This window comes from Harpia harpyja, chromosome 9 (assembly GCF_026419915.1).
Source record: "Harpia harpyja isolate bHarHar1 chromosome 9, bHarHar1 primary haplotype, whole genome shotgun sequence".
Taxonomy (NCBI): Eukaryota; Metazoa; Chordata; class Aves; order Accipitriformes; family Accipitridae; genus Harpia; species Harpia harpyja.
In genome coordinates, this window is record NC_068948.1 from 20,801,727 (window position 1) to 20,824,105 (window position 22,379).

General features: G+C 40.8%; 2 protein-coding genes across 7 annotated transcripts in view; one reads left to right on the forward strand and one right to left on the reverse strand.

The window, feature by feature from the left end:
• The window catches only part of SMPD3 (sphingomyelin phosphodiesterase 3), a 128,147-nt gene extending 122,152 nt beyond the window's left edge, over nucleotides 1-5,995 (forward strand). For both annotated transcript variants that reach the window (XM_052795388.1, XM_052795387.1), the window contains one exon: nucleotides 1,275-5,995. In XM_052795388.1, coding sequence (XP_052651348.1) covers nucleotides 1,275-1,376 — 102 coding nt within the window. In that variant the 3' untranslated portion in view covers nucleotides 1,377-5,995. The remainder of the gene's footprint in view (nucleotides 1-1,274) is intronic.
• The window catches only part of PRMT7 (protein arginine methyltransferase 7), a 46,996-nt gene that overhangs the window by 6,918 nt on the left and 17,699 nt on the right, over nucleotides 1-22,379 (reverse strand). For 2 of the 5 annotated variants that reach the window (XR_008236458.1, XR_008236457.1), the window contains exons 15-18: nucleotides 22,116-22,276; nucleotides 20,902-20,998; nucleotides 20,173-20,327; nucleotides 18,926-19,022 (exon numbers count right to left, since the gene is read on the reverse strand). Coding sequence is in view for 1 of the 5 variants with exons in the window: in XM_052795386.1 (XP_052651346.1) it covers nucleotides 18,992-19,022; nucleotides 20,173-20,327; nucleotides 20,902-20,998; nucleotides 22,116-22,276 (444 nt within the window). In the remaining 4 variants the exon portion in view is untranslated. Of the gene's footprint in view, nucleotides 1-15,837; nucleotides 17,141-17,657; nucleotides 19,023-20,113; nucleotides 20,328-20,901; nucleotides 20,999-22,115; nucleotides 22,277-22,379 lie in introns of those variants that run through there. The other 3 variants (XR_008236459.1, XM_052795386.1, XR_008236460.1) reach the window with 3 other exon arrangements.

Below are 22,379 nucleotides of genomic sequence, written 5' to 3' on the forward strand. Positions count from 1 at the left end.
AAACAAACAAATGAAAAACCTTGTTTCCATGCTTTAAACTTTTGCCAGACTAAGTGTTTTGGCTGATGCTTCCCATGCCAGCAGTATCAATATTTTTTAATCTTTTCAAGTGCCTGGATGTTCTTTTATTGCACCTCTGAAAACCTACCTAAGTTACAAGTCAGTGATACACAGGCAGAAGTTGACACAGGCTAACCAGAATGAGAACTTGCGGTGGGTGCACTGTCTGCTTCCTGGTGTAGAACCTTGCCTTATACAGCATTCCAGGATGAAAATGAGAAAACAGTTCGCACTTATTTACCATGCCCCATTGCAGTTGCTGCAGAAGAGCAGGCAGTAGAGCAGCTCAGCATAGCTTAGTGCACGATACCTCAATCCGTCTGTGCTGTTTGCATGTGCTCTGTGGACACCGCAGCTTGGCCACTAAATTCTTTTAAGGATTCCTGTTTCAGACACACAAATACCAATGGCGCATCTGTGTGGTAAACCCATTCTTGCATTTTGCACCAACAGCGACAAAACCAGTATTTGAATAGATTTGACCCAGATTAGGTCTTGATAAGGCTCATGCTGGCAGCATAAAGAGAGCTAAAATATCTGCACTTCCTGCAAGCAATTCCCAAAGTACTGGCAAAGTAAGTACCTGGCCTGTAGGAGGGGACAACTGCATTTTATCAAGTAAGCATTAAGGTTGCTCTGTCCAGCTTTCAGAAGCTGGGAAGCACACAGTATCTCCTACAGAACTTTAATTTGGTCTTAGGAAATGTTGCCAGAACAAAGGCTGAAATTCAGAGATGCAAGGAGCAGGGTTCCCAATCACCTTAAGTTTCCATGAAGTTTATAACACCTCAATCTAATGAAGACAGGCTTCCTTTTTAGCTGCATACCTTATCTGGTACAGTATGGCCAGCCCTTCCTCCCAGGTGAGTGCCTCCTTACGCACATGGATTACCTACTGCAGCACTACAGATAAGTCTGTCTGCAACAACACAGATGCTACTGTAAATGGAAAGAAAAGGTAAAACAGATTTCATCCAGACTAGTTCAACTGTGTATCGTATCAATGGTTCACCTCATCAACTGCACCACACTGCCATGCCCTGTGTGACAGATAGTTTACCATTAGCCCAGCCAAGCTAGACTGGTCCCATACATCCACTAATACAGTAAGGTCACTCAAAGTAAACTAAAAAGAGGCATAAAAGCAGAGTCCTGGTGTGTGGTACAACAGATCAGTTTTCCAGTTCCTTCTTACTTTTGTTTTCCTTCTGCAGGAAGTGGAAGAGTTCAGCTTTATTACCCAGTTAGCAGGCTTGACAGACCACCTACCAGTAGCAATGCGTCTCATGGTATCTACAGGAGAAGATGACCCTTAAAACTGACCAGCTTTGAGAGATTAGGAGGGAAACGTTAACGATACTAAGAAAATATCAGAGGATAAGAACGAACTATTCTGGTGCCATGTTAGGAAAGACGACCAGACCTGACCTGGGCTACTCCCAGAATGTACCAACAATGGCGGATATAAAAAGGGAAGAAATGGAAGGGGTTGTGGCCAAAAGCCATGTCACAAGTTGCTCAGGCAACAGGGCAGGCCTGTACTACAATGCTTTCACTGTGGACCGAACGGAGCCAAGATGGAAGTCCTAATTCCTTCTGAACCAGTGCCATTCTTACTAAAACATGTTTTTATACTAATATATAGCACAATTTAGTTTGTAATTAGTCTGTGAGTTAGTGCTGCTCAATGGTTTTTTGCAACATTTCTTTGTATAACTAAGAAGCTAAAGCTTTTTTCTTTTTTTAGCCTGTTAAAAGTTGTAGTAGCGTGCTTGCATCAGTAGCATGCGCCCGCACTGCATGCCACTCTGAGATAAAATAGTAAGATACCATGGGGAATATCAGAATGGAAGTGAGTTCAAAAATCAGATAGCAGCCAAAGCAAGGCATTCTGGGACTGGCAAACCCTTCTGTCATTACAGATAGGCCTTCAAACAAACAGACAAAAACTCTATTAAATTTGCAGACCAATACCTTCCTGTCTAAGGATACTTAAAAGATCTGGAATTAAGACTTTAAGAACGCAGTTCTACCCTTATTCTAACTGTGTTCCCACTGAAATCATGGAGTGTTTTGTCTGAATAATGACTCCAGAATTGGGCCTTTAGCTTTCTAAGCGCAACTTATTCCCTTAAGAAGAAATATAATTCCCCTGTAATGTCTTTCCTTTCTTTCCCATACATGGGGCAATTCTGAATTATGGTATGGGATGATATGTATGTTACAGTAGAGTGAATAGATTCCTGTAGTACCATTGGTAACACCACAGGCAACATTCTGCCTTAGCTAGAAAGAGTAAGTGGGAAATAGCTTGTAAAATGCATGCTAGATATAGAGTTAAAATAAATGTAAGTGACATTTTGGGGGAAAAAGTGTAGAACAGCGTATGATTGATAAGGCAGGATAACCTAACAATTTTCTAAAGGAATCAGTACACTTAAAGGGAAAGCGTAGCATGGCTAACTAGAGAGCAGAGAATAGAACTGTGACTCTTGGCCTTAGGTAACTACTTCCTAGGAGCAGAGGGTTTGTTTATATCTGAGAGACACAATTCTCCATTTGTTATGCACTCACAGACTTTAATAGGGGTCCTGCCATCTAATTTGTATGTTCTTTCCACCACAGCTCTTTAAATGTGGGGCTCCCCTCTGCCATCTTATCCCCGTAACCTGACCCACCTAGCCTCTGTAACCTTAACAAAAATAATGAAAAGCTGAGAATCAGGTCCATAATGAGACTTGGCATTTTTTTTTAGGGATTTAAATTCAGAAGGGTTTGTGTTGCTGGGAGAACAATGAGACTCCTTGTGTTTTAACTGTTTCTTCTGCCTACTTCCTGTTCAATTTCAGTGTTATTTCCTCTTGCATTACAAATTCCCTGCATTAAAAAGAGAAGAGTTAATCTAATACACTTACTCCATTAAGTAAACTGTTTTAGTTACACTGGCCACAAACTCCTGAAGATGCTTTTGTTTTGGTTTAGTTTACACCTGCTAGGAATCGGCTTGAGCTAAATCAGAATAGATTTAAATTGGAAATCCCAGTCTGCGCAGCCTCTGGTACTGGCTCAATTAGCTACAGTAAACAGTGGAACTTTTACTTAGATCAGCCTGATTTTGCAAGTAGAGAAACTCTTAATATCCATGAAAGTACTGGACTAACAGTATTGGCTAATTCCAAGTAGGTAGTAGGTCACTGCTCACACTCTCCCACTGCACCTGGTCTTGACAGGTTTTATGCCTCATTTTCCAGTCCTGGCATCCCTTCAGCAGAGACTGCCTCTTAAAAGTGTTCTGTGCCAAACCATGGGGTAGTCTGCAAGTGTAACCCATGGGGACTCAAAAATGGAACCAGACTCAATTCCCCTTTTTGATAAAATTAGGAATTCAAGTTTACAGCATCAGAGACTTTAGTGTACTATCCCAGTGCACCACCAGTTTCCCACTTTGTATGTCTCTCTTTATACAGAGGGTGCACGTATGTGCAATGTGTTTTTCTGGTTTCTTACCTCTTCACCCAATTCAGAAAAACTTGTACCTGAAACAATGCTTTTAATCCTATTTTCTACCTTGCTTGTATTTTATTAACCTTTTTAAAAAAAAACAAACAGTATCAGTAGCAACTTGTGTGCTGTCCAGCAGCTAATTTCTCAGTAGTAAGATTAAATATAAGGTACAGTATTTTTAATAGCTTTCCTAACAATGTAAATTACAATTTGATATCAACTTCACTAAGTATCAGTTGCGGGAGCTGAATTTGACACTGTGTGGGATATAATCGTAAAACTACTGCCAAACAATGTTACATTATTTACAGTAAAACTAACATGGTCTAAATTACTTTTAAATTAGTTCTGTGGCTTTGCGCTAACTAAAAACCAGGCACTTTTGTCAACTTTGAGATACACTGAGAAATATTTTTTCAAATTTCAAGTAAACTGTTTTAGATTTTGATGTTCCTAGTTTCTCAGTGACCAAGAAACTGATAGTTGTAAAATGTTCTCTCTAAACAATACACTCACATTTAATCAGTCTAGGTAGTTCTTACTAATTTACTGTCTTAAAGATCTAACTTTGCAAGAGTGATGCTGGGAGGTACAGCATTGTGGCACCACTGTACAGATGTTCCTTGCTTTTCTGCGCTGATCCTGTGCCTTCTGATGCCTTGGTATGCTTGCAGAACTCGGAGAGGGTGTGTACCAGTAAACTGTAACGAACAGGCTTTCCTTTCCAGAAGAGTAACATCCTGGAGAAGAACGAGTTTTGTCTACACCACTACTACCACAGTTCATATACTATCTCACAGAGAATCATTCAGACAATGCCTGTACCAGCAGGATATCAGTCATTACAAGCCTTAGAGAGATACTATGTAATAGAATATTTGCATTTTAAAAAAGGGGGGGAAGGGGGGAGCAGGGGAGGGAGAACATGCCCAGGAAATCAAACCCTGGATAGCTTTTTCAGATGTCAGTTCCACATTGCTTAAGGATAGCATGACCCAACTTATTAGTAGGAGGTTATTTATAAGAAATTTGAGTTAAGCTTACTCTACTATGCTTACCCCACTTTGTACAGGAATTTCAGGTATCTTCAAGAAGTGGGTGATAACACTATGCTTGGTTTAATAACTGCCACTGAACAGAGATACTGTAGATGAAGCATCATCTGTTTTTATAAAAGCTAGATAACATCTTTTCTTTCTCATGTCCACTTTGCATTTTACAACAGCACTTCTAGAACAAGTGAACAAAAGACACAAATAAGGACAGCCAAAAACTAAGAACTTCCAGAAGTTTCAAGGATGTTGGGTCCTTACAAAGTTGGTATCTTTAGATCACTTCAAAAACACAAACTACAGAACATAGTCTCTCAGGCACATTCAGATCCAGTTCATCTGTGCACTGTTTCTCTGAGGGATGCTTTGCACCACAGCTCAGCCACTGAGGACCAGGGTAGTAGCACCTAGTGTATAGCTTCATGCTATGTGAAAAAGCATTTACTATAACTAATGCAAGTGGTGGCCAGCTCGTTTTATCCCATCACAAACTGGATGCTTAATAGAAACTGTCCAAAGCAACCAAACATAAACTGTGCCACAGACTGGCTCCAAGAGAAGCCTGCAGCCCACTGAGGTGTAGCCTGCTGTAGGGAAACCCTTGAGAAAGCCATCTGGTATAACAAGTTTACCTATCTCGTGCTAGTATTACAACATTTTGTCCCAGAAGCACTCTCAGCTAGCCTGGCTAGACCCTCAGTCCTACTTGTTGGGTAAGACAATAAGATTTAAGGAACTTACAATTCAAATAAAGATTGTGTTTTTTTAAAATGGCCTTTGTTTGGTGGTCCAGATTAAGCCAATCTGACTGTCCCCAGCTTGGTCTCTGAGCTACCCTGGGATCACACAGCAGCACATCAGTGTCAGCACATATCATCAGCTCAAAAATGAAGCATTTTTACCTCCTCCTGGCACTATAGGATGAGAACAGAAATACAATTCAAGCACTTTGAAAAACTCCCAGTTTTATCACCATTACAATGAGGGTCAAATTGTTACTGAAAGTCTCATTTTTCCATGCCGTCTTGTTTTAAATATAATCTTGATGCTTTTAAAAACTTGTATTATTGCTGAGGTTTAGAAATCCTATAATAAGAATAACCTTTTTTATTTCAATGATTTTTCGGTATTGTATCCTTCTGGAACCTAATGTTTTTATATGGTAAGCACACACCTTCTGACATTTTGTTATAAATGTATTAAAAAAATAAAAATTTAAATATTTTCATTGGTTTCTTTGCCTGCAAGAAAACCACAATCTCAGACCTGATAAAAACAAGGTATTTTGAAAAATAGGGAGGGTTTTTTGTCTTTTATTGGTGCTGAAAGGAATAACTGGTTGATGCAAACAAGATAATAAAATTTCAAGGCTCAAATGATTCTGTGCAGTCCACTTTTTCTAGTTTTGTGATGTGGAGTCTGATGGCACTAACAGAAATCTGACTCTAAGGTGCAGTCTGGTGGGTGGCTCAAGTACGGTCTTACTGTGCTGTGCCTGTTCTAGTGAATTTGCAGAAAATAAAGGGTGAAAGAAAGGAGTGCTTTTAACTCACCCTCCACCTTGGCCTCTACTGCTCCAACATCCCCTGCACAGACACACCCTGTTCAGTTTTCAAGGCATGCAACCTTTGGGCAAGCATTCACAGTGCCTGCTGCAGGCTGCAAACCTGAACGCCGCATCTTGTACCAAGCCCATGCTTTAAGTACAAGGATATGCATTCTGCTAGCATTCAATGTAAGACCACTTCACAAGAATGATTTCTTATTATGCAGTTGTGCATCTCGACATCTCGACAGTTACCTAGTCCCTGAACTAGTGGAGAGCAAGGTTTTATCTTTATACTGTCCAGTCAAAGATAATTAAAAAAGAAAACAACCCCCCCAGCCCCGTACATACATCCTTAAGAGATCCAGTGATTTAACAAAACAATGTCAAGCGAAAAGAACCCATTTTACTGGCTCAGTCTTTCTGAAGAGGCCTCAAAGTCCTTTATAAAAGCCGGTAGGGAACCCCACCTTGAAGAATTTATTTTTTCCGCAAGCAGAAAGGAAGAAATCAGTGCAATGCAAGTGATGAAGGAAGAGTACAGCGCACAAGTTTCTTGTCATTAGCTCAGGAAGGAACCACTCCATCTTGTCAGACAGGATGTTAGAGATGGATCTCTGCAGCTTTCTCCATTGCTGCACAGGTGATTTTTGTCTGCATTCTGACGCTACCACAGCATTATACTTTGACAGACTTCATTTTCCAGTGGTGGATTCCTAGTATGTTCCTCTCCTGCAATATCTGATCTATTTTTCCATTGTTACAGTTTGCATTATTATGTAAGCAGCTCATGAGTGGGTCCCCCTCTATGAAGTGCTATAGAGCCACAAGTAAAATACAATAATTTCTTGGACAGTTTGCATCTTCCAGACATCTAACTAAGAAGAACAAGTACAGAAAATTGTAACTCTTTCCTGCTCCCTCTGCCCCAGGAGTTGTAGTATAGTTTATTATGAACTCATGCCCACAGCTGCCTGTCAGTCAGCACTGTAGCTGCAATGCCATCTGCCTCTTTGGCTATTGTACAGATTGTCTTCGCAAAGCACCTATTAAAACACAAACCTCCCTATCCCACCGAAATTCCTGCTCAGAACGCTGCTGAAACCGTTACTCTTCTCTCCCTTTTCTTTGACTATTTAATACTTTGACATAACCAATTCTCCTTGTTGCAGCAATTTCAAGTTGCTCACCTACATTTTCATGGCCTTTCAAAAGACATGCTCTTACCCTCTAGTGTTGTTTTTGACTACTCCAGATTTCCCATCTACCACTCCTCAAATCTGTAAGCCCTTCATATTTTCTTCCATACCTTCCCAGACATTTAAGGAAGGCTCCAAGCAGCCATTTGTGACAATCAGTGAGTGGGGCTTGCTAGAAAGACTGGCAGCTAAACAGCAATCCTCTTTCTCATCTTTTACATAATAGCAGATTTAACAACTGCTCCTTAGAACCATTAGATGTGAACGGGAAGAAATGTGCATTAATTGCTGGTAAGATTAGAAGAAAAAGAGAGGAGGAAAAAAAAAAAGTATCTGAGGATTGCTACACATTGGGTCTGTGTACCCAAAAAGATCCTGGAATCTCCATCAACATTTAGTCTGGGGCGTATATTCATCTCGTTTCCCTCCACCCCTGAACCCCCCAAAACCCTTTTATAGGTCTGACGAACATTTCATACTATTGCAAATCATACGAGCTGCTGAGGTTGTGCTCAGCCCTACAACATGCCGCAGTGCCCGTGCCAATACCATTGCCACCATTGCCTTTCACACTGATAGAGGCCTTTGCAACCTGTGAACCCAATCCACCTGCCTTCACCGTTTGTTATGTCCTCTCGCCCTCCTCCCATCTGACTCACAGACTCTTTGGGGCAGAAGACCATGTCATTGTCCTCCTGTCTTTTATACAGCACCTAGCACTACATTGCCAAGCAAAATGGTTCCTAGGCACCAAGAACCATCTAAACAGTGAACTAATCAAAAGAGGAGATTAACCGTAGTAGAAAAATGCCACAGCCTTCTTTAAAGGATGAACTGAATATAATCACATAAAATAAAGGGACATTTTCCCAACGTTCCTATTAACATACTAGCTTTCAGCTGGCTTTCCTGTCTGTAAATTGCATAATTCCTGGAAAACAGCATCTGCTTACTCTGTTTCTCTGGAAATGTCCATAAACTGATGCTTCACCTTCCCTTGCTCCCCACATAAACATCCTGTACTCACCAACACACGCTTGCACAGTGTCCACCGCTGCCAAACCCTCTCTTTCCTTTTTCTATGTAAACCTTTGATGTCTCCAAAGCCAAACCCGGCAGAACAACTCCAAACCACTTCAAGTGCCACGGTATGGTTGGTAAGCCAGGTGTGCCACAATACCCTTTATCCGTATAAACACTGCAACAAAAGCCTAAAGCTTCATAGTAGTTTTCACTGTTGTGCTGTATCTGTTACAACAGGTTTTTTCCAAAGCTCTGCTAAAGCTCCTCATGTCACGGCAGCGTGTGTCCAAAGCAACCAGAAGCCTTAAAGTCCCATTCCTATTTGCAAATGTTTTGACTCTTCCAAATCCCAGCAACAATATCATCAGCCTGATGAGCTCAACAGAAACCTTAATGTAATCCTGAATGCTGTACTGTCATTGGTAGACTGACTGTTGATATCTCTGACCGCTTTCCACCCTGCTAAAACGCAATTTGCCTCACAGATAGTCACATTAAACACTGTATTAGCTAATAATTGATACAAATCCTTCTGCATTAATACAAAATGGGGGATGATGGCCAAGACTCTGCAATGTTAGACCAGAGAAACAGAGCTGCCTGTAGAAAGGATATTAGCATGTTTGTAAAGCAGGGGGGGACACACCCTACACATTTAAACTGTGAGCTGTGATTCCACAAATGCCTAGCACAATGACTCACCCAGAGTTCAGGATGCAACTATGGCAAGAACTCCTTTATTCCATAACAATACTTCTGTAATTTTAAGATTCTGGATGATGCAGTAAAAACAACTAAAGGGGTTTCCAATGCTGCCACAGCACCGCATACTACAGCTCCTGCACGGGCAGCCTCTAAAAACTTTGTATTTGAAAGAAGCAATGTGGGAGTTCAGAACCTGGAATCACCCAATGGCAGTATATTCTGAAATAACCCAATGGCAGTATATTCTGAGTGGCTCCCACTGCAATGAATGGAAAGAGATGAGCATGATGAGGGAAAGATCATGTCATTCCACATGAAATTAATGAGAACAAAGGTACCTAATAACAAGAGGTTCATGAACTTCTAATTAGCAGAAGACTGTCAGCTTGAACACCCTGGTCCTGCTACAATTTGGGTGACATCCTCACTACCTTTTTGGATCTAACTAGGTATAATTGTTACCTTCTTCGTGTCTGGCTGCAACAGGTTCTTAAATACCTTTCAAATGCCAATCCAGAATTTTGAACACCCAGCAAAATCCAGCTGGATCTTTCCTTACAATTAAAAACTTCTCCTGAAGTCAACTGCCACACTGTCACCAGCTTCAGCAAAGCCAAAACTAAATGTTTTATATTGCTTAATAAGGACCTTCAGGATATCAAGTAACAAAAGGTAGTTGCAAGGTCCACAAGACACCAACTGAAAAAAAATCCTAGGCCTAGCATGTTGCCAAGCACTATGCTAAATATATTTCTAATGAAAGGTGTATCACACAAGACAAACTAATTTTCAGTATGCATCCTGGTCCATTATCTCAGCCTCAAAATAAGACTGTTACAAAACAGGTATTTAAACTCTATTTTCTGTTACTCCTTGGTTACATATAATTTCTCTTTTCCGTATTTGCCGAGAAAGCTATTCATAGCCACAGCAAACTTGGACTTTTAAAAAAACGTGTCTTGTATCCCACAATAAGCACATGAGGAGGACTTCATGCTGTAGCTACTTCATTAATTATTAGATTGGTGTTCTTGGAACTCTGTGGCATTTCTGAACTAACAGTGCTTATCCTGGTGAGATCACTCTTGCCCACAGCTGACCTTGAGTGTCCTTCCACCTCACTGCAAAAACCCTTGGCCTCACTGTTCTGCATCTGTGTGTTCCAGTGTTAGAGCAAATTAGAAGCTGTAAACGTAGCATTTATTATACCCTGACAGAAAAAAACGCTGAGTCTGGTTAAATGCTGGGCAGTGGCTCCATACCCAGTGTAAGAAGTCCTTGTCCAGGCCTGGATTCCCAGCAGCTGACAATTAAAAGGTTTCTGACCACAAGACCAGACAAGTTCAAAACCAGCTTCCAAATGACCACAATGGAATACAAAACAAACAAACAAAAATTCCTCTCCAAAACCCCACTGCTTTTAAAACAGTTTGATGTATTTTTAAAGAGAGATTATATGCATGAGCCCTACTACAGGAAGGGACTATACAGAGCAACCCAGAAGGTCTCACTCAGTCCTATGTTTGGTTTGAGGACAGGGGAAAAGTACTGAATTTCTTCTGCTTCTGGGTAATGCTTATTTACAAGTGCAAGCATAATTATCTGTTTGGGACCTTCAGTTTATTATTTAAAAAAAATAATTGATATTTTTATTAATGTTTTAAACATGGACAGAACTGGTGCTTACTAGCAGAAACTCTTCCAATTATGAATAGCTCCCTGTCAAGGCTCTATGTAAGAAGACTGACTTAAAGCAGGGCAGGGGGGAATAGAAAAAAAAGGAACGGAAGGAGGAGATACTCGATCTGCAGACACACTATAAAGATATGACAGCATCTAAAAAAGTAAGAACATTAAGAAAGATTAAACGGGCCTTAGTTATTTGGGAAACATTCCACAGTACAAACACTGCTGACTAATTTTGTTGCTGGGAAGCATGACTACACCTTGCCTTTAAAGATACTTTTTTATTAGATCTTATTTTAAATATAGTTATTTGATTAGTTGTTGCCCAGCCAATCCAGGGAACACAAATACAGACTGTCTCAAAAAGAGAGTCATAGCTCTCAGCTTTTAAGGGGAGGTAAACAATGGAGCAGTGTATCTAGTTCCCAGCTAGAGGCAGAGACACAAGCAGAATATTCTCCCCGTAAGCAAAGGGATCCAGGCAGCAGCATCCAAGAAAGCAGCAGGAAGCTGGCAGTGGATATAAGGCTTGCATCGACCTGAACAGATGGTCTCCTGTGAGAAAATACCTTTATTTATTCAGGCAGACTACACAGCCTAGCTGACTGGCACCATGACAAATACAAAAATGGCAGCATTCTAAATTGGGACTCATCCTGCCATTGAGGGAGGCTTCAAAGAAAAAGAATGGGCTAAACAGCACCTAAAAGGGCAACATCGCGTCCTTACCGCAAAACTCCTGTTGATACCTGATGACTGCTTGATACCTGATGACTGCTGCTGTAGAACATGGAACATACTGCCAACCGGACCTGCACATTAGCATATCTACAATGGATCATTATAAGAGTTCAACTCTCCATAACACAGCCCCGACACTAACCTGGTTTAGGAAGAACTGCTTATATGATCTGAGGTGCTGGTGCCCCTTTTGGAAGGGAAATGCTACTTATACCTCCACCCTGCTCTTTCATTCATATAATCTATAAACATCAAATAAAAACTATAGCCTGGCAGTGCAGGCTTTGCACCTGAATACAGTAAGAGATTGGCCTTGAAGAGCTTCCTGTCTGTGACAAGCACAAAAGAAAACACACAGAAATTAAATGTTTTGTCAGTATATACCCATGAAACCCGTGGAGCGGAGTGCCCTGCTACAACAGACATAAAGCCTATTTTGTATTGAAATATGAAGACATAGTCTCTCCTAGATTTTTCTCTGCCTTCTTCCCTTTTTGGGGACTCTTTTGATGTATATTGGAGGGTATGTGCCAAGACGACGCAAGAAAAGGTGAAAATGTAACATTTAACATGGAAGTTGACCTTATGGTTCATTTATTCTGCAGTGCAATATAGAGGGAACTGATAGTTTTTGTTGAGCACTAGTCCACATTATGCAGAAAGAGAAGGGTGGGGGTGGGGCAGGAGAAATCTAAAAAAAAATTATTTAATGGATGAAGGAGAAGAAATGCAACTTCCCTAACAGTTTCATACAAAACAGAAACAGATACTAAGCCATCATAATACAATATATGAGCATAGTTTTCACCACAAGACCATAACATGTTAACATGCTGCCTCCACCAAGATCTTCATCCTATGCCTAGAGACTCAGGATTAGTGCTCTCTAATGACACACAGGCTGCACCAGATAACTTTGTTGTAATCTTACCACACTTTCACCATGCCTCATCAGTGCCTTCAGATAAAGTTTTGGTTTTATGCTTCAGTTCCAGAAGCATAAACTTTAGGTGAAACATTTTTGTATGCAGAAACACCTTTTGCTGAAGAGAAATGCAAGTCCCTGCCTAATTCTGGGAGACTTCCTGGCTTGCTTTTCTGTTAGCCTCTGAAACCTCTGCTTTGCTTTCGGGATAGACTGCCTGGTCAAGAGAGCACAAGGGAGGTTGGAAGAATGAAAGCGATGGCCATTGATTATAAGCAAGAACGAGGCTTAATGAGGAGCAGTGCCAACAGGGTGACTTAAGGGACCACCACTTAAAATCTCCTAACAGAATGAAACTACCAGATTTGGAGCACAAAGACCATTTTAACCACTCAGATGAGAGCGTGCTACTGAAGACACATAGTGACAGAGATAGCTGTATATGTAGGCAGCTGAGGCTAATCAGTGTCACTTAACACAGGAGGTATGATAAAGCTGCTATGATCATTTGTTTTTAAAATGGAGGGGAAAAAAAATGTTTTAAAATGAACCAGGGATGACTAGACTTTTACATATAGAACCCTTCCCCTGAGTCTTCAGCCTTGCATGTATAGATCACAACAGAATTAACACTGAATTTAACCCAAAACTGGGCTCTGCAACTAATATTTTCCTTTTATCCCCCATTGCCCTCTCCCTTCTTCCCGCTAGGACAAGGAAAGCTATGATATAAATGCTAGCCATAACACAAAGGTATCACAAAGGGGGGCAGAATCCACAAAACCCCCTTACTCTTTGCCTTTTTGTCAGTCAGCACGGTTTGAAAAAATAGCTGCTTAGACTTAGTGTTTGTAAAGGCATATCTAGAAGAAAAAAAATAAAGTTTACAGCTAAATTAGACCTAAAAGCAACTGAACTTCAGTGTTACTAAAACAAACGAAAAAAATGAAGCCTTTCATTCTATACCTCTAAAGAAAGAGGCTATGTGCGTTCAAAACATTTTTTGCTCTTCATAAGCTTTCCACCAAAAGGCCAGAGGCTCCACTCACAGGAAACAGGCTATGAGAAGTATTATGGAGAACTCTTACAACAACATCAGCTGAGGAGATAAGAGACCCTAAGCACTACTGCTGTTTTAAAACACCAGCGGCATGAACATCCAACACTAAAGCCACTGGCTTGGTCCTCATCTTACTCACTACTGGGTACAATGTCCCAGCATGCCAGGATACACACATGGCAAGCAGCAAGCAAAATTATACGCTATCAATATTCTTTTCATACCAGTTCATTACCTATGTGCGTCCTTGATTTCCTCAGTCTAAAGTCACACAGAAGCACTCAACACATGAACTTTTGTTTCTGAAGTCCCACTATTACTTCTAAAACAAAGCAGGCCTCTAAGCCAGCCAAAGTTTGCTCCCTCGTGCAAACCTGTGGACTGGAAGCAGGTACTGACACAACTTATTTTATGTAGGAAACAACCAGGCTCCCTGGGAGGTGCAGACCCGCCAGGACAGCAGGGCCGGCGGGTGCAGCAAAGTCAGCCACAGCCCGGTAGGAAGGGCCACCGCGGCGAAACGGGTGAGGGCCCGCCCGGCGCGCCCCACGACGGCGGCCCGCGCCGCCCTGACTGGAAACCGCTCCAGAGCTTGACGCCCAGGGCCGCCCGCCGCGGCGCAAACGGCTCGGCCACCCGCCACCCCCCGCCCCGCAGGACAACACCTCCCCGGCCCGGCTTACGGCGGCCTTCCCGCGGCGCAGACACGAGCCGCGGCGGCGGGGAGGGTGGGGGGGGATATGAGAACATGTCTGTCCCCTCCCCTGAGGCGGCAGGAGGCCAAAATGGCGGCCGGCCGCCCGGCCTGAGGAGGGGGCTCGCGCCCCGGGCAGGTTGTGGGCCGGCGCGTTCCCGAGAGAGCAGGGGCGCCGGGGGCGCGCGGCCGCGGCGGGCCCGGCCGAGGGGCAGCAGCAGCGGCGGCGCCGCGACGCGCCTGTCCCCGAGACCGACGGCGCCGGGAGGAGGTGCCGCCAGACTCGATAGGCATCCCTGGCCGAACGGCCGCCTGCCTCCCGCCCCCTCACCTTCCGTGTTGGGAGGCTGCAGGGGAGTCGGTTTATTGCTAATGAGTTCTGGATGCGCTCACGGCCCTTTCAGCATGGGATATGCGCATCAGCCCTTCCTTATAAATGACTTTGCAGTCGCCCGTGAGACAACCCCATGTAGGCCTACAACCGCATGTAGGCCTACAGCACAGCCACTTCAACCCTTCCTAGAACTACTGCAGTTGAGAAGGAATATGACATTTTCAGGTGCTGCAGTGAAGGGCATTTGTCTCTCCCTCCCACCCCATTCACCACTGCAGTTTGATTTATTTGCTGATTCTCAGGGTTGTGAATAACTGGTTTCTTAGGCACTCCAACATGAAGCGAGCAGTCACTTTATGGGAGTACAGATAGAGCAGGATCCATCAGCCTTGAGAAGCAGGAGTCCACCCAGTGAACTGCAGCACCTACTCTTTCTTCCAAAGCACCAGTGCAACGCTTCACCCAGAGCGACATGCAAGGCAAAGAGCAGAGGCTGCGGAAAATAACATGGGCGAGAGACAAACCCCACAGCAAAGAGGCTGCTGCTGCAGTACGTTATGGAGCTGCACTTCAGCAAAACCCAGAGGAAGAACAAGAGGTTACATGGCCAGTCTCCTGTATGTAACTTAAGATGTAAGATACCCTGGGACTGTGCCCGCACCACTGCAAAGAGTAGCATCAGCCCTGCAACTGCAGGGCTTTCCCTTTGCACAGAGGAAGATAATCAGCTCTCATTCTTTCATTAGTGCCCTTGTCCACAAAAGAGGCATCTTTAGGGCTCTCAAATCCTAGACAGAATCCTGCTGGGGAAAAAAAAAAAGAAAAAAAAAGTGGGTAATTTCCATGACAGCATTTCAAAACAAAAACAAAGCCGTACAGCCTTGTAAATATATATATAATCTATATATTAAAATATAATTTATAGATTATATATATATATATATTTTATATATGTGTGTTAAAAACCCCATGGTTTTAATTACTGAGGTATCCACGGATTTGCTGCCTCTGAGCCTTTATCTGCTGTATCTCGGTCAAACCTCATAAGGCTGCATTTGAAATCACACTGCGCTAAGGAAACAAAATGATTAAAGCAGAGCAAGGGAGTCAGGGGATTAGTTTACTCTGAGCAAGTCATTTTTAGCTCTGAGGCCCTAATCTTATAGTGAGCCTGGGGCAGATGAAACACTTCAACACCCACACAAAGCACACTTAGTTTTTTTCTCATCTGAAAAATGGGGATGACAACACATACCTGTCTCTGAGAAGCATCTTAATCATTAACCTCCATTAAGTGCCTGGAAACGTGAAGTTTTAAAATGATTAAGTACCAAACCAAATTAACATTCTGCAATGCCATTGGAGTCAACAAGGTAGAATGACAAGACAAGCACCCATTGTATTCAGCTCACAATCGTCACTGGAAAAATCTAACACTGGGAAGCTGTAATAGTCTCTTCCCTTCCTAACAACCAGCTGTAACTACAAATAGAATACAAAAGATGAGTGACTAAATGAATTAGTCCCCAACTGCATCCTCTATCTTGTTAAATGCAGGAAGCCTACACAGAGCAGTTTCAAAGGGACTAATGAAGGAGAAAAGCAAGCTCTGGGATCTCAGTCCTTGAGTCGCCCAGCCTTCAGACAAAAGGTACCAGTTCTGCAAATAAAGGAACAAATCTTGCAGCTGCCACGACTTAGAAAACACCCTTTAAAATGCAGGACTTGTCCTTCATTAGGACCATGACAATTTCACTGTCCTAAGAGTATTACTCATTCTGTGTATTCAGCATGAGATGCTTTGTTGCCTGCCTTTTTATGGTAGGTGCAAGTCTGCATTAGTCTTACTAACAGTTGTCACTTTTTATACTAGTTTTCCATTTCAGTGCATGTATGTACAGTGTATCTCATAACATCACAAGCATTTTATTTGCACGAGGCAGGTGTATTGCAAGTCTGCGCACTTTTCCTTATTAGAAGTAAACACCATCTGAAAATGCACTAGAACGTTAGAAGTGGATTCTCAGCACCCTCTTGTGGATTTGTAGCGTGATAACCACCAATTATTAGTAGAACTTTCATTACAATTCAGAGCTACAGAAAAGTTATTATTTTTGCAGCAAAACTACAACAGGGAAGTTAAATGTGAATGGCAAAACTTTGTAGTTTATGATTATTTTTAATACCTGAATAAAAGGTATGTCTTTAGGCGAAGCATCTCTTGTGCCACATTAAAAAAATCTGCCAGTTATACACTGGCTCTCAGGCAATATATGAACTGTAATACTATTAGTTCAGTGGTGGCAGGGGATCCTGTTTCTATTAAAACATGCATCTATGCCTGCAGGCTAGTCAGGATCAAAGCTCTTGTCATTTAGAAAAAAAATTGCCTGTGGTGGCCACAAAGAATAAGTTACTTCCAAGAGAAAATAAGATTCTTGCTCTGCTTATTAGGATGCCAGTAGCCAGAAGCTCTTCCAACTCAGCACATCATCGCAATGCTTCTATCAGGTCTGGGAACAAATAGGAGTCTGAATGCTGCTACTGGGTAGATGTGTTTTTCTGATAAAGTGGCTTTCCTCCCCCATGTGTGTGCTTGCAGTAAAATGCCCTGTGGAAGAGGACAAAGATAGAAGTACTTTTTTGTTTTTGCATATGTGTATAAGGAATGGCCAGTATCCCCCTATAAGCAGCTGTTTTTCACATGATTTACAGATCACATTGGATTTTTAAGTCCAACCTGAAGAATTCACAGAAGTCAAGGAAGACTGATACATACACTGAATACTCCTAATTACATGTGAACAAACCTCTTCCAGAGTCACCTAGATTCCTATCAACACAGCTATGTTTTGTATGTACCAGAATTTAACGAGTGGTGTGACTTATGTGAAAACATTCAAACCACACATGGGGTAAGGGTTTGCTTCAACCTAACAGCTTCCAGCATGTTTTAACCAAATCCTCAAAGCAGTTTCAGTGCCTGTCTAAATGCATAAGCATAACAAGCAAGCATTAGTGATGTTGATCACACTCACAGTGAATTAAAACATGCACAAGGTTTCTTGAGAACATCCACCAGACTTTGTTCCTCTAAGGAACCCACAGGTGCTAAAATATGCTCAGCATTCCAGCTTTCCAGCCTTTTTATTTTTTTGGACAGCTGCAATACAATTACTGCTGCAGGTGTATAAAAATTTAAGATGTTTTTCCTCATATGCAGATAATGTGATTCATATTAATTGTCACAGTTCATTCTGGAAGCACAGTTCTACAGATACGCTAGCTACTACATATAGCCTATGCCCTTCACTCTCACTACACCCACCTCTGAGAATGTCAATAGTCACAAGTCTCACAATACCAAAAGGATTTAAAAATACCTCTCAGTCACCATGCCTAGTATCTACCTCAGTGCCCACATATCTTCAACATATATAACAGTGATAACAAAATACAGATTCCCATCAATGTAGATTTCCTCCCTTTGGGTTTTTAGCAAATTTAACTGTTGTTTTTTTTTTTTCTTAGGAAGTATGATTCAGGCACATACATAGACAGTTATCTTTGAGAAAGTTAACACTAGACATTAAAATACTGTAAATTCAATTGTGGTTTTGTTCCATCTTACTTTTATTTTTAAAACATAAAAATCCTAATATATTGCTATTAGTTCTGTGTTCCCTTCGGAACACTGTATGCTTCTGTTAAATCCAGAATCACGTGTGCAGTTAAATGCAAAGCACCTTCAGAAGCTATTCCTACTGCAGAACAACAGCTCATGCTTTCTGTGTCAGGCCATGAGCAAACACAGGAGGCAGCATCTAAGTTTTTTCTGCTGTGTTACCTCCTCCAGGAGATGAGAAGCTACACAATGCAAGCCTTATGCGTTCAGACCTGCACAACTGTCTCTGTGCCTTTTTTTTTTTTTTTTTTTTTAAATTATAAAGGGCCAAGCCTTTACCATTTAGAAGGCTTGGCCATATTATTGTTTCCTTTACAATGGTACAGCTTATGTTCCCAACATATAACAAACAGATTTGTGCCACCATACTTTCTGTGGGCTAGGCACAGTGTATCAAAATTAGGAACAATTGTTTAATGAACAGTAACCTATATATTCCAGAAAAGTTTGTAAGAAATGAGAGTATGAAGTTAAGCATCTTACAAGTACAGTTTTGAAAAGTGAAATCCACAGATCTCAGTACGAGCTTCAGGGTTTCTGTTCTAGTGAAAAACATTAATCATGGATTTCATTGCTGCTTTACATCTATTAAGTGTAAAGGCCTTTGTCAGGAAAATAGTTCTGAAAAATTGAGGAATATTTCAGATGGCTTCCAGGTCTACAAATATGATCACACTCCTAGGAAGAGAAAGAGGAAAAATTCCTACTCACCAGAATTATTTGTCATGGTGACCAGGAAAGCAAAGTGGAGTAGGCTCCTGCTCCCTCATGGCTTCTTTATGGCATTCCTTTCACTTTGCTGAAGTCACTCCTCAGAGGAAGTAGGAGTAGCTTTGGTAAGCAGTTATCCCTGCAGCTGGCTGGCTGACATAATTTAGGACAGGCAGTACATTGATTTTCTATTTCCCTTAATGGGCCACACATACAAAACGGATACACCAATTGATTGTTCATCTAAAGCAGAATTAATTGCACACACATGGTCACACACTACAGTGTCTGCCAACGTGATTTGGAATGCAACTAAGAAAACCTCAGTTGTGGACATGTGCTATTGCAAAACAACACACAACTTGGCTAATCTGGCAGATACTATTTAGACCTCTAATTGAATGAGTATAAGGCCGCATTTTTGATCTTATAATGCATATTACATATCTCCTAAAGATTTGCAAGTTTTTTAGACTACAGCTCTCTTTCTTTTGTTTCTGGTCAGACAACCATCAGGTTGTCACTTCCAATTAACCTGAATATGTACATTTTCTAATTTCCAGTTACACCTTTCCAGACTTCGGTCACTGTTTGGCAAATGTCTCTTCAGAAATGCAGCATCTCGGACTCCAGCAGAATGTCAGTGCAAAAACAGTGTCACTTTAATTCACTGACCATTTCAGTTTAATACTAGCCACAACTTACACAAGTCTGCAAGCAGCTAAACTGTTTCCTTCTCCCTATTAAGTGTACAAATATACATATGTAGCTTGACTTGGGATTTCTTTTCGTGCACTCTGAAGATTATTTCCCATTTTACAGTGACAAGACCAAAGCCTAGAAGTAGATGAGTTTAACTCACTTTTATCTAATGTTAGTGTAAGGTTTAGTTTTTTTAGTTTTTCACCCACAGATATGCCATGCAATAGTCAGTAAGTCAACTGTTTTGTAGCTCCATAACATTATTCAAAACACCCCCAAATACCAGAGTTTTACTAAAACAGATAATAACAAGTATGTGTATATATGTATAAAAACCCTGTCAGGAAAACCTGTCCTTAAGAAAAGGTTCCTCTCTACCTCCCCAACTATATATTTTGAAAACAAAACTAAAAAGATTTCAAGTACATTTCAGAACAGACGGTTTGCTCTCTGAGCACAATAAAAAAATACCTCTGCCATACAAAAAAAAATACTATGTAAGTTTAATACAATTTAGGAATATGATTAAGAGGAAAGTATTTTACAATAGCTTAAAATCCATGGCAATCTCTCCTGTCTTTGTGTCGAAATTTATAGCATACGAGACAGCACTAGGAAGGTCTGACAGAGTTTCTGATTCAATAACAGAACTGAAGAAATAGACAGCTTGCTTGCAGTGGGGATTCCATTCACAGTTTCCCTATAGGAGAGAGTTAAAAGTGAAAGCAGTCAAAACTCTATGATATTATTACTAGACAGTAATAATGCAGTAAGAGTTCTTGTTCCCAGTTCCGATAAAATGATCAGATAGTTATCGCTTTCATTGCCACCCATTCATTCCATTACAGGAATACATAACTTGAAATACCATATGCTACACTGCACAGTGACACCGTAGAGGAAAAAAATGGATTTGGTCAAAGAATATTTAGAGTACTGAAAATACTTACTCCTTCCCCTCAAAATTTTTGCATTTGTTAAACTGAGAAAACAGATTTGTATGAATAAATTCTACTTTGAGCAAGCATCATATTTAAGTTCTGAATGTGGTTCCAAACTATGGAAGCATTTGGATCCAATTCAGACTTTCCCATTAAGGTACATCTCCTGCTCCTCCCAAAAGCATGAACAGATGCCTCTACTAGTTTTGTCTACATAGTATTCAAACAGTGTAACAAAGAGCACTACATAAACCAAGCATGCCCAACAGAGACCCATTTTTCAGGACTGTAATCCTATAGACTTTGACATAATAAATTAGACTGAAGAAATACCTTTTCATTTGAAATTTGCATCAGTCCTGTACTAACAGAGATATCAGCAGCAAGATGATATTCCATCCACAGAACTGCTCCGTGGCTCTTTCCTTTTCTGGGGAGAGGTGGAGGATCAAAACCTGTTACTTTATACAATACCGACGGCTTAAACACTACATCCATTCCTCACATAGTTTAGGTAAGAGCTGTAAAAGCATGAATAACTTGTTTCTTTGAAAAAAGGTTGAAGAGCTGAATGATTTGGTAAATGGTAGCAACTTTTAAAGTATTTGAAGATATGAAATCTAAAATAGACAAGGAAGAGGAGAATATGTTGTAACTAAATGTGCTCAGAACCACAGTCATTTAACAGGCACTCAGTAACATGGCATAAATTATATGGCATATTTGGAGAGTACTTCCTTCAGAGACCCCAGCTCCTATTGTTTCTGAATTTTGAGGAAATATTTACCACACATACCATCTCACTTCAAGTGTCTGCTCCACAAGGAGCACAGAGGTCATGCTAGCATGTTGCCTGTAAATACAACAACGGGTGCAAACACACAGAGACCCCACGCAGATGGTTCTGGATTTTGTGAAACCTTGAATTTTGTTTCATAAAGAGAATCATATGATTACAGCACTGTTTGAGTTACATAAGCTCTAGATTGTTAAAAAAAACTTTCCCATTTTTTAATTCTTAACAGCATTTCAAGTTTGAACAGAATTAAGTACAATCTGTAGTTAGATTATAGTGAAAAATATCTCAGAAGACATGACAAATATCAAGATGGTCAGAATTATAGTTAAAAGGAAGAATAGCGTACACTTTAAAGCTATTAAACAGAATAATTTGGAAAGCTAAACAAGAGCTTTTTCTGCAAGAACTCAGCAACAGGGAACAAACGCAAAGATTAAAAACATCCAGACAATCGTTTATTTTCTCTAAACTATAAATTAATCTGTTTAAGTTTTAAATCATGGTAACATCTAGAAAAATGTTATTTTTTAAATACATGGATATTATCTAAGAAATTACCCTTATTGTTATAGCTTATTGTGAATGGCCACAGGAAATTTGTGTCAGAGTAACTTCCACAACTTTAGGTCACATTATTAAAAACTGTCAAGTATGTTCCCACTAGTTAACTGTAATACACAAAGAGCTTGAATATGAGGTAAAAAAAATGGATGATGACAAGAATATTTATTGCAATGAGAAAACTCACCGTAAAAGATTTACAGAACCCTCTGTGCCAAGACCATGTTGTGGTACAGTCTTTCTGAAGTCAAATGTCAAAACTTCCTGGGGGTCAGAGAGTGACTTGCAAGGGTATTCCCACAGAGGGTGAGGTTCTGCTTCCCTGGATTCCCTAAAATTCAGAGAATTCTGAAGAAAGAAAGTAATAAAACTACCTGAAAACAATCCAAAGGCACACAGTCCTTGTTTTCAAATTAATTATGTGTCCTAAACCCTGAGTATTTAAGCAATA